Raw genomic sequence first — 16,603 nt, 5'->3', positions numbered from 1 at the left:
GTAGGCGAGACTCAAACCATGGAAAGACGTCTGTTGGCAAAGGAGGCACGCTGGATATATCAAGAGCGGAGCGAACAACAGGGGTTAAATGAACTGTTGGAATGGAACAAGCTGCACTGAAATACATGTATAGGTGTTCCTTGGCTCAGTGTTCTAAGGTCTGACAATCGGATAACATGACATAATATTGTTTCGGTTTTTTTTCTCAGTTCATTTTCACTAGGGAGGTTGAGTTGCTACAATCCCCCCCCCATAAACTGCCCAAAGTCCTTGCATAGTCCCCCTGGAACGTGGTATGATAATGATAAATATAAGGTTCCTTTTCACTAAGGAGGTTGAGCTGCTACATTCCCCCTCCATTATCTGCTCATAGTTTTTTGGTATAGTTTTTTGGTAAAGTCTTTGCAATCTCCCCGGAACATGGTTTGATAAACATAATACATTTCACTTTGAGGGCATATATATCCATTGAACCCAATTGTTGTATAAATATCGAACCCAGAAGGAGAGATTTCCAAAAATTAAAAAGTGAACTAAGATAAATCGCATTTAGTACCATTCCAATGTGGCCGACCCATTCAATGTAGTACGATCGGTATTATGTGAAATAATTGCAATGATGCTGATTGCTGATATTAATTAAGAATCATTTCCACGTATAACAAAACCGCGTTCTGTGTACATAAGCACATTACATTTTGACGGGAATTCCCGTAGTACACTGACGCGCAAACCATATGATGCCAGGGACCAATTAAAATTGACATATCACGTTCTTATGGGAATCCCAGTCAGGGACCAATCAAAATTGCGGTTCCCGCGTAGTCCACTGACACGCAAACCATGTGACGCCAGGGACCAATCACAATCCTAGTCGGAAAATAAATAGTACACACCCCAAACGCTCAGTGATCCGGTGTTGAGAAGACGCCGTACGAGCTTTCTCCACTGGTAACCGCCGCGTTGTGGACGAATCTTTTGGAAATAGAAGACCCGGTGAGGCTAGAATTGCTATCTCTAATGTCCGCCCCCGGGGGGCTTTCCACTTTGTTTTTCCTTTACTAGATAAAATATAAGGGAGGAAAGACCACACTTACCGATCGGGGGTGGGTCCATGACTTTTAAAAACGTGGCTGTAACGGTATGAAAGCAAAAGCCGTAAGCAAGGTAATTAAAATTTCTTTTTGTACGGGTGTAAAGTAACAGTACACAGTGCAATCACAGGCAGTCTCTCATACAGTTATGCCTTTTTTGATTTACAGCACGCTAAACACAGTATTGCTGGCAGTGGCTTTTCTATAACTTTTGCCCTGAAGAAATTGCCTGAATCTTTACCAAGGCAATGAAACATGTCGGCAGCGAGCTGAAAGCGAATCGATAGGTAGTATTCGCTTCTCTCCTTTTTATGTATATATGTTTACTGTTGGCAGACAAGAGAATACAAAATAAAAAGGTTCTTAATCTTGTATGCGCAGTAGTTGTTGTGTTATATGTTGAACGTTGTTAGTCCTTGTCACATATAAGTTTGTGTGCACTGCACCATTCACTGTCTTTTTACTTTTGGGAGTCGGACACGTTTACGTTAAGCTAGTTGACACCGATGATGAGAACAGGGCCACCCTGGTGAGTACCAACCAGGGGCCCCATTGGTGGTGCGCCCGTGAGGTGTCTTCTAGCTATTCACTCATTTTTTCAAATGTTGTCTTTCTAGTGAATGTTTGTACTGTGTTGTCTAGTGTTAGACTTATCAGAGATTGGCTACTTTTATTTTTTTGGCAATTATCTTGAGCACGACACCTATTTCTGCTTTCAGGGGTGTGATTGGAATGATCTTTGACAAATCCATATATGCCCATAGATTTATAAAAATTATTGCCTTTTGGACTAGGTTCTAAATTTGGCCAGCACAAGGCTCAAGTTGCAGTCCAGAAAGTCTTCGATCACACTAGACATAGACCACTCTGCTCCCTCATATTTGAAACCATCACTAGAAGCTAGAGAATCACCCATCCCGGCTACGCAGTGAAGAGGAAAAGCACTGATTTGTCACAAGTAACATGAAATTCAGAGTATGATCCAAAAATGTCAAATCTAGAGAACATTCTAGGCAGTGATGATGTAAAATACACCAAGTTCAGAAATAAGCTGTCCGCATAAAGGAAGATTATCTTCTACCCAGAGGATTCCAAGCATAGGCCCCTAATTAGTGCATCCTTCCATATCCAGAAGGACGAAGATTCAAACACCCAAATGAACAGCAACGAGGCAAGCAGATTTACTATTAACTGAAAATCTACTTACCTAGATGATACAGTGGTATATAATATAGTGGATGCAATATTTTTGTGATGTGCTTTGATTCAAGATAAATTTGAGAATCTGGTTTGCCTGATCAATTTTATAGGGCCTGTAGACAAAAAGGGCCTAACAAGCTCAGGGTGTCTTCTTCAACTTACTGACCCAAAGCCATAGCACAGGTGATCAGGGTACCAACACTTTAGGGTATGATCCACCAATGACTAACTACGATTTGAAATATTATCACTTGACAGCTGATCATCCCGAACCAAAAGAGCAAGTTTGTACTCAAGAACATCTCGGCCTCTGTTGCAGCTAAGCCAACTGGAGCTAGGATGAATGAGAGTCCCATGACTGATGGGTTATTTGCTGTTCATTACAAACCTCTGGATAGCCCGTATGTGTCAAATTCAAATTTCACAAGTGTTGTTGACTGCCATTTCAAAAGCAATAGGTGTGAGTCAGAGACCTTAATTGCTGCCTACTTTGACACAAACATGGTTTCTTGAAATTGATCATCAGAAGAAAAGGCTTAAACATGAAGAGAAGGAAGAGGAGGGGCCCGTGCCCAATAAAAATCCTATCAGAAGAAATGCAAGCTGTAAAAGTGATGAGAGCATATCAGCTTGTAAGGCGATAGAATCCTGGTTCTCAAAACTCTTGCCATGCAAGCTATAGTCTCTGTTGGCTCACCCTGCTGCTTGGGTACTTTCTACAAGTCTGGAGGAAGAAAGGTCCGGAGCTGCAGTCTGTCGAAAAGGTTAGTAATAATAATAGAAATTCACAGTAGAAATCATGTGTTGCAAATGGTAATATTTGCAGTGATTTATACAAAATTAGGAATGGAATCTGAATGGATCAGGATCATCTGAGGCCCTGTTGCATTAAACTATCTTTACCAAGGGCCACATCATTCTCGGACATTCTACAATGTCTTATTCATAAAATCTGCAAAATGCCTAACACTGTGTTCAAGGGAAATTTTGTTTATGTATGTTTATGTTCAAAGATATGTTCAAACCTCCAATTTCTGTATGGCACTTTCTCGTTCTTTAATTAATTCAAGATCCTCCTCTGTTATTGCTTCTTCTTGAGATTGCATTTGATTCCAGTCTTCATTACTGTAAAAAGAAATACTTTTTCTTTACAAAATCACAATCAAATTTTACCATTACTGAGTCACAAACGTAATATCAAAGTGGAAGTGACAACTAAAAATGCTGCAGGTAAAAACATCACTTGACACTAATGTCTACTATCTGCTGCCACCTGGTTATCATCTTGTTAAGAAGTACATTGGCCTTCACATTACTTTTAAAGCTAAAAGAGTACTAGGTTGGCTAAAAATATATACTACTTGAATTTTCACTGTTTAGACTCATAACCTCCAAGTAAGGACTACTGCCAGCTCACAGGAAAGTGCAGCTCTGTTTATCTGGAAGTTGTTGCTTACGATGAAAACAGATGCTCATATGCGGGATGTTGGATTACTACTCCTTATTTCTGGCATCCAAAAGAATCAGTCAATGTTAAGGAAGCAAATTGAAAGAAAATAAAAAAAAAGAATCTTTCTAATCTTATGTGGCTAAGCAATGATCACCATGCCCTCAGTTGCTCACTTTTGACTGTTTGCTTTGCACAAAATATATACGACACAAAGGATCCCTCGAACAATTCATTTAGGATGCATCTCTTAGGGAGTCTCTAATTCTTGATTGAATTATAAAGCAACTCTTAATGAGTCCCAGCCTCATCCCACCCAAAAGGGAGAAAAAAAAGGACATTAGTCACTGCCCATAATGGCAAAGAGACTGAAGTGAGGAAAAGGCCAAGGATTTTGAAGCCACTTTTAATACAAGGTGGATTTGTAGAGCATCGTGTCTCACCTGTGAGGGTATCCAGACGCTATATAGGTGAGTGTAGGCATCTGGGGAGGCAAGGCCTGCGTACAGGCAGTCTTGATGGTCCTGCAAGTAGACTAATTGAAAAGGCAGGTCTTCAGCTTCTTGCGGAACTCTAGAAGTGAGGAGGAGGCCCTGATGTGTTGGGGGAGGTTGTTCCAGGATTTGGAGTCTTGGTAGGAGAATGATCGACCTTCCATTTTGCTTCTGTGAATGCTGGGTGTGTGTGCGCGAGTGACAGTGATGCCGAGTAAAGTTGTCTGGAGGGTTGGTGGAAGTGAAGCCAGTGACTGAAATATGAGGGTCCCATGTTGTGTAGTATGAATGCATGTGTGAGAAGTTTGAACTGGCAAAGCTTCTGGATAGGACGCCAGTGGAGCTCGCTGATAAGTGGTGTTGGTTCTACACAGGAGGTTGAGGACTAGTCTGGTAGGAGCGTTTTGGACGGTTTAAAGTCTGCGAAGAAGATGGGCTGGGATGCTGGCATAGAGTGTGCTGTCGTAGACCAATCGGTTATTAAGGACTGCATAATGGTACATCTGGTATCCAGCAGGAGTCACTTGAAGATGTTTTGTAACATGCAGAGGATGTGGAAGCATGAGGAGGTGACTGCAATAACCTGGGACTTCATGGTGAGGTTGGTGTCAAGGATGAGGCCTAGATTCCTAGCGTGGTCGTTTGTGGTGAGTGTGGCTCCAAGTTCCGCATGCAACTAGTGGAGTCCCAAGGTAAGCTCTTATTCTGAACGATAGGCACTACAGTTTTGTCCAAGTTGAACTTGAGGAAGTTTTATTTCATCTAATTGGCCATGCTTGTCATGCATTGGTTGAAGTTTGTCTTGGTGGGGATTGTGCCATCTGACAGGGAAAACTATGAGCTGGTTATCGTCCATGTAGGAGATGCGGTTGATTCAGTGCGACTCATATGTAGTTAGCCTGTGGAGTCATGTACAGATGGTCCCTGTGGAACTCCGCATATGAGGTCCTTGGGTTCGAATGTGAACGGTGTGAGCCTGGCTCTTTGAAGGAGGCTATCCATTTGAGAGCTGGCCCTTGTATTCAGTCTGTGTGTAATCTGGCAATGAGTGTGTGGTGGGAGATGGTGTCAAAGCAGGCATAGGGGTTGAGGAGGAGGAAGGAGGCAGTCTGTCCACCATGGAGAATGGCGAGTATGTCGTCTGTGGAAGTGGTGAGATAGGTTTCGGTTCTATGGTTGTTTTGGAATGTTGATTGCGAGTCATCCAGGAGTTTGTGGCTTTCTATGTGGCCAGACAGCTGTCTGTTGATTATCTTCTCAATTCATTTTTCTGGGAAAGGGAGCAGCAAGATGGGTAGATAGTTGCTAAGTAATTCAGGGTCGGCTGAGTTTTTGTTTTAGGAGGGCGGGACTTCAGCGTGTTTTTAGGTATCTGGGAAGGAGGCTGTTTTGTGGGAGATGTAGATGCTGAAGTGACTACAGCACTGATCATGGCGCTTCTCAGGTTTTAGATATGGCAGGGGTCTGTGGGTGCCCCTTAATAGTGGATTGTCTTCACTATTGCTGCAGTGTCCTCGATGGATAAAGCGTTGTCAGGTGTGAGTCTTTGGTTGGTTACCAGGCTGGAAAGGTCAATGGGGGGTGGCTGGGGCTCGAAGTTGCCATCTATCTTGGTGATTTTTTACATGCAAGAAGTGGAAGAGGATGTTACAGAGTTCTTATGTAGGGGTGCTAGTGTAGGCAGCGGCTGTTGATTTGGTGAATTCCTTGATGATGGCGAAAAGACCCTTGCTGTTATTGGAGCTGGATTTGATTCCTACGGTCAGAGTCTATTTCTTGGACTTAAGAATAAAGTTTCCAAAGAAAGGATAACACTGTGCCCAAACCTTGCTTGTTCCTTGCAAGTGAACTGCATAGACTGTGATGCTGTGAAGCATGGTCCTATCCAACAGGTGCACTGGCAGCTCTCGGAGGAAGAGGTAATGGGTTCCACTTCAATTACACTAAAATATTGCAGTATGTTGTCCATGCACACAAAAAGAATTCCCTGAAAAATAGGTAGGAAGGGTTAAACTGCTAGAAATGAAGCCTTCCATTTTAGAAGGTTTGTGTAATAGTTTGTTTGAGATTAAAATCAGTAGATTGAAGGTGAAACAGGCAGCTACCTAACTGTACCCAGAGGAGCCTATAGTCAGAGTTAAAGGCTGAGGAATGTGGAAAGGACAGACTAGTCACTGAGTCAAATAAGCTATTGGGTGAGGAGGAGAGGTACTTCCATTTTTGGAAGTCTGTGCTGTAAATCAAAGGAGTAAAGTTTTTCAAACTTCGACTTGGGAGAAAATAAGTACCAGCCTGTTCATCTTTGACAAATGCTACAGTCAAGAAGTTTGAAACCCTGGTGCCCTTGTTTTGGAGCTTTTTCACATTTGAAATACATGCGGAAATCAACCGTCAGCCAAGTAAGCCAATGTGTCATTACAGTTTTATTTTTTTCTGTAGCAAAGGCTCTGACCACTTTGCAGTCTACAATTACTCTAATAAACAGGAGTTCTTTGGAGGAACTTATACTGAACTTCACAATATAAAGAGTGATAAATAGTACAGAAAACCAAGAGCCTGTTATCGGGTTAGGTCTATCATTAACGAATCATCAGGATAAAGTTGCTGACACTAAATACACAGATGGATTGATAGCACTTTAGTGAGCACTTTATTCTGAATTTAGGCTCAGTACAATGCATGCACTCCTTCTGTTTTATAGAGCAGCAAGCATCCTTCCAGCACAAACTGTATGTGTCTTCTGAGATGCTGTCTCCCGTATGTAAAAGAAGGCAATTTGGAAATAGAAAGGATATGTGTAGTCCCTGATATTGCAATGCCTGCCAGTTATAAGCAACAGTGACCTTATAGAAAATTCTGGGATCATAAAGATCTAGAATGAGCTGGTTAACTGAATTGTTTATGGCCATGGTAATATTAACATGAGAAAAAATAAAGTACCTGCTCTTTTGGTCTTTCGGGACAAGGTCTACTGCTCCCAAATCACATCTCAAATTTCAAACATCTATGCAAAAGTCTCTGTCAGAAAGGGAGTGTGGCGAGGATGTGTGAAAAGAAAACAGGTGAGAGCTGGTGTCACAAGGAGGAGGTTATGATGTTGATTTTTAAGATGAGGTTTGTAGGGGAGAGGTGACAGCAGTATTGGTGAATTGTCGTAGGGTTTGGTTGATGAAGGTGAAGGGTGGAATTGAGAGAGGTGGTATAGAGGATTAACAGAGAGATCAGTCATAAGAAGAGGTGTGTAGGGAAGACAAACAGTTATAAATGGGTAGGTGTGGTGGTGCAAGTAGCGCTATGATGTGGAACTGTAGTAGATGAGGGAATGTATGAGGGAATGTACTTGCCAAAAGTGTTATACATTTCTTATCTGATAATTCGCCTTTTCCAATTCCGGCAAGAGAAGTGGACAGACAGACAGACAGATAGATAGACCCACCTTTGTACCCCACATAAGTGGACATAGAGCTTTTTGAGAGGAACATAGTGCAGGTTGCTAAATATATAGTTCTCTGCTGCGCTCTGGAGAAAGCCCTAATAAAATACAATTATGATGATCCATGCACATACTTTGTGTAGATTTCTTTTTTTTAAATTCTATGTTAGTTTTTTTTGTAATTTAGTTGTTGCATGTATGTTGAAGTTGTAATTACATTTCATTTTGATAACTTTATTTCGGTCAATGACCATAAAAGTGCACATATAATACAAACCAGCACAAATTGTTAAAACAATAAATAATCATTAGACATTTAAGAAGAGAATTAAACTATGAGTTATCAATAAAAAAGAACAATAAAATTCATAATTACTAACAATTAAGTTAAAAATGTTTGTCTCCTACACCACATGCTAAATAGGTATCGAGATAAAGCAAACACAATGGGGGGATGAGTATCATAAGTCAATATTCTACATGCCTGGGAGAAATGCAGAAATTTGAGATTCTTACAGATTGGAATCAGCCAACAATTTCTAACTGCAGAATAAGCAGGACAAAAGAACAAAACATGTGGTACATTTTCAATGTTGTAGTCACAGGCAGGGCAAACTACAATACTGCTTTTGGTCCATTTGGTTGTAAATGACCTAATGGGTAAAGTGCCATGCCTTAACTGGAGATACAACTTTCTGGCAAGAGGGGGTTCAATTACATCCATGAATTCCTCAATTTTAGAGTCCGATTTAACTAAGAGGAACTCAGACGTTAGCCTGCCCATAGTTGCAGAGCTCAAAAGTGTTTGAAAATTCTGCATACGTATCAGAGCACGGAGTTCTCGTTTTGGTATCCCAGGGCAAAAGGTCTCTGGTTTTTCCCACAAATCCGGGAGACCCAGCCAAAAATTAGGTGGTCTTCCATTTACTTGTTAGATTTTTATATACAGTCATAATAAATAAACCAGTGACGGCAAGCTTTCTGGTCATACTCATGGTTGTGAAAAGAATATACAAAATTGTAACATCAATATGGAAAGAACTTACTTGTCGAAGGAAACCAACTGCTCATCTTTGTGTCTCTGATCTTCCTAAAATAAAGTAAAATATTACTTGCTAATATGAATAACCATTTAACATCACATAAATTAACAGACGCATTTATTGAAATTGATCTATGTTAAAACAAAGTTTAGCAAAATGGGTGCACAACAATTTAATATACTGCATTTGTTTTAATACCAAATGAGGCAATACAAATATTGAATTCAGTTGTTTAATTTGACCAACCTGCATGTTCGTACATAAGTGAAACAGCAATGTACATAACAGTGCTTGGAATGGGTGTCAAACATCTTTTAAGGAATCACTTAATTAACACCTGATGTTCTTCTTTTAGGATGTGTTAATCAACCCAATGTAAAAGCAGAGTATTAAAGCATGTGTATGATGAAAACCCTGGCAGGCTACATCAGTCGTTAAGCATTCTGCCTCAAGTTCACTTTTGCACAAGTCTACTAAGGTTTGTGTGCACATGGATGCTTTGCATGATGCAACATAATTCTTGGCTAATTTCTACCCTTTCCTGTCTGAAAAGAAAATAAAAACACTGCAATTACAAAACATGACCTTTCTTTGCTACAAATACAACAGTCAGGTTATAGAAAAGGATTACAAGAGCAGCAAGACTAAAAGCCTTTTTCAACCAAAAAATCCCTTTGAAAGTAGACAGTTTTCATCTCGATTTCTTCAGGGGCGTATGTACTTAGAGTGGGATCAGTTTAACTAAACCTGACAAACTAAAGCTGTACAGAAGCAGACATTATTTGACTGGATTGCACAAAAACAGACCAGAACCAAGCAGGCAGCATAAGAGGGGACATCCTATCCCAGCCCTATTTATTTTTTAATCGTTATGGCAACTACTCTTACGCAACAGTCAGCAGGGATTCCCAACCTTTAAATGAGCTAAACAAGACCAGGAAGTTATATGCTTTTAGGATAATGTGAGAAGCAGGTCAAATGTGTTAGAGATGATCTCATAGCTAAAATAACTATGTTCACGTAGATTGTCTTTAAAGGGAAGGAATATCAAAACAGATTTGTAGCTGGCCTAAATGTTTTCGAGCAAACACTTTTACATGCAGAAGAGAAACACTCCTCCATGGAAGCCAGAATTTCTGACCTACATAATCAACTAAATGGAAGCTCAATCAAGGCTTATGGAGCAGGCAAATTATTCTAGACATGACAACATAAGATGGGCTAGAAAAGGATAATCCGGTTGACTTTTTGTGAACAACAATATTAAAGTTAACATCAGGAATATGTATGTAATTGTAGTTATGGTGCGTTGTTATACACACTGAGAACTGAGACTTCGGATTTGCTGCCTTTGTGGGCAGGTGCTCTCTCTAGGCTAGGATCAGATTAAATACTGAGGACAATGTAGGTTCCTGAGTGCCCATACTTTTTTGTTGGGAAGTGTCACTGATAGGAATTGAGGAATGTAAGATTATGTTTTTATGGGTTTAACAGTTCTCATAGCATTAGTAGAGTCCTTTCTATTAATGAGTGTGAGACGGTCAGCAGAATTATCCCATTGCAATGAGATTTCAGCTTTGGGCAGCAATTCTGTAAATTCTTCCTCAAACTGCTCTCCACTGAAAATATTTGCATGCTTCACGATGAGGCAAATGTCAATACCAATGCCTGAGCCCATACAGTCATCTTCTAAAAAATCCGGTAGGACCCTAAGCTTTATCCAAGTAATCTGTAATTGGCAAATACTACCCAGTGGTCTCCTCAGTCCTCTGGGGAAGAGAAGCTGCTTCTAGTATAGAATTCAGAATCAATATGAGTCGCCAGATAACTTCGACTCAAGATGGCTGCACGTACGTGAGGTGGTACATAACTTAGAGCAGAGAAGCAACAGAACAATCGCCCATCACGACCCAAAATCATAAACGAAACATGAGAAAAGAACTGTCAATATCCTGCGAACACTCTGATACTGGTTACTGATATTAATGAAGATGACAGCTACAGAACCGACCGCAGGCTGTGCGAGAAGCAGGCAGGTACACATAAAAGGCCTGGGTGGGGAGTATCGGACAAGACTATTTTATACTAGGTTTGACACATGAGAGTGGGGAAGGACAGCGAAAAGAGGCCTAGGATGGAGAAATACAGGGGTAAAACTGGCAACTCAATGTGGGAAGACATGTATGAGACCAAATACAAAAATGAATATGTTACACAGGAAAGAGATTATGAGCAATAATGTGATTCTGTACCAGCTCCTGTCACTATTGGTAATTGAAGTAAAAAGCTAAAAAAAAAAAAAAAAAATCATAGTCACCTGTGGACACCAACAAGCATTTCAATGGGAATAATATTTTCAACCTGGTTTTACTCATGTTCGCGGCTCAAAACTGCCTACAGCGCACACCAAAATCCTTCCCCCGCCTTTGTATTCTGGAAATAGGCACCCCTGTTGCTATAGCCAGGTATCCGAAATCTTTCATATTTGAAGCAAAATACAAACAGATGGCTGCCACGGACTCGGAAGTTGGAGATTCAAAGTTGCTCAATTTCTGTTGACGCTAGCTCTATGGTGACCAAATTCAGGGATAAGGGCAGCGTTAGGTAGTTGCTTGATTCTTCCCCCGTGGTTGGTCAGCTAGAACTATGCAGCTCACTCACACCCCTGTCTCAGTTTTCCAAAAAATGACTTACCCATTTGGTAAAGTCAAGCTGTCTAAGGCAGGAGTCATTTTATTGTCATATTTGAAGAAATAGATCAGGGAGGAATCCTTTTGAGACAGCAGGTGACTGTAAGCTATCATGCCACCCTCAGATGGTTTAGTCTTGTCACAAGGAGCAGTGCCACCAGCTTTATCCGGGAAATCGATTTAAGAAAACCAGAAGTCATGTGAGCTACCTTGGCCCTCCTTTCTCTACTTGTACATATGGGTTTATGTGGGAACAAGTTTACTTCTCTTACTTGGCTTTCTTGTATCTTTGTGTGCCTCCTTGTTGGACTATAAACTTCCCAAGTGAACTATAGGCTCCTGCCGTGCTGCTGTGTGAAAAAACCTACCAGGGTGTTTTGGATCAAGGACAGAATCAAAGTGGCTATTGCTAGCAAAAACAGAAAAAATCTTGGAACGGTAAACAGAGCTAAGGCCAGTTAAATCAGTCAAGCCATTGGCCTATAAATTACTTGCTTCAGGAAAAGTCTTAACCTGCATACTGTGCCTCACTATGGGCAAAATCTTGTGGAAAAATGCCCTCGCAGCAGATTTGGGTCTGCTCATTATCAAAACTAACAAATCACATAGTCCATCTAGCACAAGCCATGCAACATGCTTAGCCCCACACAGGAGTTTATTCTACTTCACCTCCAGGCTGGAATCTTCATTGATCGTGCTCACAGTCTAAGAGGGGCACCTCTGTCGTGACCAGCAGAATACCTGGTAGCACCCAAACTCTTAACCCAACATCTAATTTGACCCTGCATCACACCATTCAGGAATGACAAGCTACAATGATGAGGATCTCCGTACCACCTGCCAATGCTGCAAACAATAGGGAAGGCTCTAGAAGAGGAGACCCTGGAGTGACAACAGCACCCACATACATTATCAAGCTTTCACCGGAGCAGTCTGTGCTGCGCTGTGGCCCCCTATCCCAGGGACACACTGGACAGTTAGTGGCACATTAGTTGTGAGCCAAAACATGATGATGGTAAGGGGAGAGCAGCTTACATGGGGGCTAAACATTAATTCAACCACCGTCTTTCTCCACCTCCACATTAACCAAAAAGAGAAGATTATTTCTCCTTTTGCAGCGGTTAACACACATCTTTTTTCAGGAACAAGTGAAACTGATTGTTATTGTTAGAAATGGGGTTCTAGTTGGCAGAGGTATGCACCCAGTAAAAGTAGGGACCACCACTCTAGTCAGGGTAAGTCAGATACACACCCAAAATTAACCTGCGCTCATCCTCTGGTAGCTTGGTACAGAGGAGGCAGGCTTAACTTAAGAGGCAATGTGTAAAGTATTCATGCAACAATGAATACAGTAAAACAGAGAAACACCACACAAACATACATTTTAGACAAATCGAGTTTAACTGCTTCCATGCTCATGACGGAGCCGCTCCGTCATGAGCCTCGGTTGAGCTGTGCTCATGAAGGAGCGGTTCCGTCATGGCCCGCTCGGCGCGCCTGCACATCCGCGCCTGCGCTGGACGTTCCGCCTCCCCCCCAACCCCCCCCCCAGCGCTGCGGCGGAATTGCCGCCGCAGCGAAGGGGTTAATTTAATGGACAAAACAAGAACAAGATGACAAAAATTCTGAAAGTAGAACCAGATTTATGATTTTTTAAAGAATATCTTGACATATTGCATCTAGAGTCATAAAACATCAACTCGGGCTATATGGTAGCTCTGGACCAGGTCAATCTGAAGAGTCAAGCAAACAGTAATGGAGTGAGGGTCGGATATAGAAGTCACGCAGGCCAGCTGAAAACATTACCTTTCCAGAAGATGCATCTACGGCAAGAGCAAGATTTGTCAAGCAGTAGGGTAGTTGCATCATAGTTAGGCCTCGCAGATGGGTGCTGCGTTGAACTACTTTGTGATGAAGGCAATGCGTCGTCATCGAGACTCACATTAGGGTCCCACGTAGTCAAACCCCTAACAATGTAGGTTAAGTGTCGTTGTTGGGCCTCACAGCCGGGTCCCGCTCATCGTCGAGCCTCGCTGGGATGTCCTCGAAGCAGCGCTGCGTCGAACATCAAAGAAGAATGCATTGGTTCTGACTAGCGCAAAGCAGGCAATGTGTAGATTAAAAAACAACAGCGACAGAACCCCCTTTCAAGGCCCAGCATTGGATTGGCACCTCTTGGCAGGGCAGGATTCACAGCTGGCAGAGTCCAGCAACTGGAGCAAAGCTGAAGGAAGTCTTTGATGTCCCAGATACTTCAGAACAGGAGGCAAGCCAGCAAGCCCTCTGAGTTGCTTGGCTCTGGGGATGTAGAGATCCAGGTCCAGTCCTTCCAACCACCAGGCAAGGGGCAGCAGGGCAGGCACAGCAGAGCAAGGATCCAGCAGAGTCCAGCAGAGTGTCAGTCCTTCCTGTAATCACAGTAATCCTCCTTCCTAGCAGGGTCTCCTCAGGTCCAGAATGTACAGCGTTGGTGGTGTCAGGGGTCCAGTACATAAACCCAGTTGTGCCCTTGGAGTGAGGGAGACTTCAGAGAGAGGCCTTTGAAGTACACAAGGTCTCTGCCCCTCCTGCCTTGGCTCTAGTTCTTTGTGTTGGGACAAGCACAGCACTGTTCATGTGCAAGTGTTAGCTTCTCCCTTTCATCTAGCTCAAGAAGGCCCATCAGCCTGGTGATGGGCCATCAGGGTGTGAATGTCAGGCTTCAGCTCCCTTTGTGTGCGACTGTCTAGAGAGTATGCACAAAGCCCAGCTGTCACCCATGACAGACGTGTATTCAGAGACAGGCAGAGCCAAAGAATGGTTAAAGTAAGAACATGTCAGCTTTCAGAAATGGTATTTTCAGACTTACAATTTCAAATCGGACTTCACCAAAAAGTCATGAGACACCAAACTCTAAATTTCTATAGGCTACTACTAGAAAATTACACTTATAAGAGGCAATAAGGCAATTTCCGATGTTAACCTATGGGTAAGATAGACCTTGCAGTAGTGAAAAACAAATTTAGGATTTTTTCACTGCCTGCACATGTAAAACTTAGAAGTACATGTCCAAGATTTAAACTACACTGCACCCAGCCCCTGGGGCTGTTCAGGGCATACCTTATGGTTGACTTATATGTATTAAAAAGGAACACTTAAGTGGGACCTGGCAAGTGCTACAGGGCCACTAGTAGCATTTAATTTACATGTACAGGCCCTGGACACATGTAATGCACTTTACTAGGGACTTATAAGTAAATTAAATAAGCCAATTGTGGCTAGCAGTTAAAGTGCCCAGAATCCTAAAGCGAGCAAAAATGAATTCAGCAAAACAGGAGGTCAGAAAGCAAAGAAATCAGGGGAATCCATGCCACGTCTGCTGGTTCAACAGTTAAGCATAAACCAGCACAAGGTTTTTCATTTCAAAATTAAGGCAGAAAAAGTTTAAGATTCTTGCTCTGTAATAGGTTTTTAATTACTTATTGCACATTATTTGAGAGACAATCAATGTACACTTAAGGGGAAGAGGGAGAATAACTCACCTCAGAGCCTATACTTGAGGAAAAGGGAGAAGAATGGCTTGCCTGAGTGGCTGCACCACACACTGCCAGCATGAGCGTGATTTTTCTAGGGCAAGAAGGGTTGAGGAGTCAGCTTTGGTGGAGGGAGTACAAATAAGGTTTGGGTACGTCAGTGGAAGTGCTCCATCATTTAAATAATAAATGAATAATTCAAAGAACAAACGCATTCTGATTGGGCCAAGACAAATTACATAGGAGTTAAGTTTTTTTTTAACAAGTCCCTTATGCAAAAGAATGCCAGATTGGTTTCCTAGATGACAATTTTGCAGATGGACTTAGGCATTTTCTGAAGATCCATCATTGATTGCAAGTTATGATCTAGGAGAGCAGCAGTCATTTCATTAGCAGAGAGACCGGACCTAATCCTGGAGTACTGTTTCAACTATTAATTAATCTAACCTCTCAAAGAATCTGTATTTGCAGAGGCACATTCAGAGAAATAATTGATTTTTTGAGTCCGGTGAACCACCTCAATTGATGGAAGGCTTAGTTAAGAGTCTAATCACTGCATGCGGGGATGAGCTTTGTAAGTTGAATAGAAGGCAAGAATTTTGGATGAAACTTGATCTTCGTTTATTTAACTTCTTTTTATTTAATACTATTGAGGCATAAGTCAAGACTGGAAACAGTGGGAGGAGGAGCTTCGCGGGCGACCAAGATGGCCACGTGAGCTCAGAGCTCCGAAGACCCTCCGATCCTCCGCACTGATCCGGCTACCTATCCTGTCCCACGACGGTGGGAATCAACGGCGAAGTCGGTGCTGGAGCGGCGCCTGGTCTCAGACTGAAGATCCGAGCTTCCTGGACCGAATTATGCCGTCGTGAAGTTGGCGGGCACTACCAACGTCATTGACTGGCATTGTTGGGACCGAGAAGTGGCCTGCCTCGGGATACTCCGTGCGGACCTGCCACACTTGTTGGACCAGCTGGCCCGGGAGGTCTCCTTCATAACTTTCCTCTTATCGTACCGGAGGCGCTTTACACTGTGTGTCTCGAATCGAGTGGAGGTGTTACTGTAGGCCTGCCCCTTTCTTGGACTATCCTGTTCTCGCTACTCAACATGGCGGGCAGAGGAGATCCGGACAAAGGGAAACATCCGAGGGTCAGCAGGAAGCCGACCCAGTCCCAATCCACCATCCCGGAACGGTTTTCCCATTCGAAGGGTTCGCCGGGCACGACGGGCCACACTAAAGACTTGCATCGAGATATGTCCCCTGAAGATCCTGAATTCACACTCCGGGACGTGATGGGCGCCATTGCTGGTGTGAAGGCTGAGATGCATAGCCAACACGAGGCGCTGTCCAGCAAAGTGGATACCCTTAAGATCGAACTCAATCTCATTAGAGCCGACCTCGGCAAGACGAACGACAGAGTGAAGCCGCTTGACATCAAAACGTTGAGTTTGACTAACGATATGTCGGATGTACAGACCGAGGTACGGGATCTGAAGGCGGCTAATGGGGCGCTCGCTCGCCGGCTTGACGAGTTTGAGGGACGGGCCCGGCGACAGAACGTCCGCATTACGGGTGTGCCGGAGGGAGCCGAGGATGGGTCAGTGGACTTGTTCGTGGAAGAACTGGTGGTTAAGAACCTGGCACCGGGCGGATTGAGCAAGTTCTTTTCAGTCGAGAGAGCACACAGGC

At 42.8% G+C, this 16,603-nt stretch overlaps 1 protein-coding gene across 1 annotated transcript in view; it reads right to left on the bottom strand.

Annotated features, from left to right (window-relative positions):
• The window catches only part of STX12 (syntaxin 12), a 222,213-nt gene that overhangs the window by 52,548 nt on the left and 153,062 nt on the right, over positions 1–16,603 (bottom strand). Inside the window, exons 5-6 of the mRNA XM_086957486.1 lie at positions 8,715–8,758; positions 3,320–3,419 (exon numbers count right to left, since the gene is read on the bottom strand). Coding sequence (XP_086813612.1) covers positions 3,320–3,419; positions 8,715–8,758 — 144 coding nt within the window. The remainder of the gene's footprint in view (positions 1–3,319; positions 3,420–8,714; positions 8,759–16,603) is intronic.

Source organism: Lissotriton vulgaris, chromosome 2_1 (genome assembly GCF_964263255.1).
Source record: "Lissotriton vulgaris chromosome 2_1, aLisVul1.2, whole genome shotgun sequence".
In the NCBI taxonomy this organism is placed as follows: domain Eukaryota; kingdom Metazoa; phylum Chordata; class Amphibia; order Caudata; family Salamandridae; genus Lissotriton; species Lissotriton vulgaris.
This window is presented reverse-complemented; position numbering and strand designations above follow the sequence as displayed.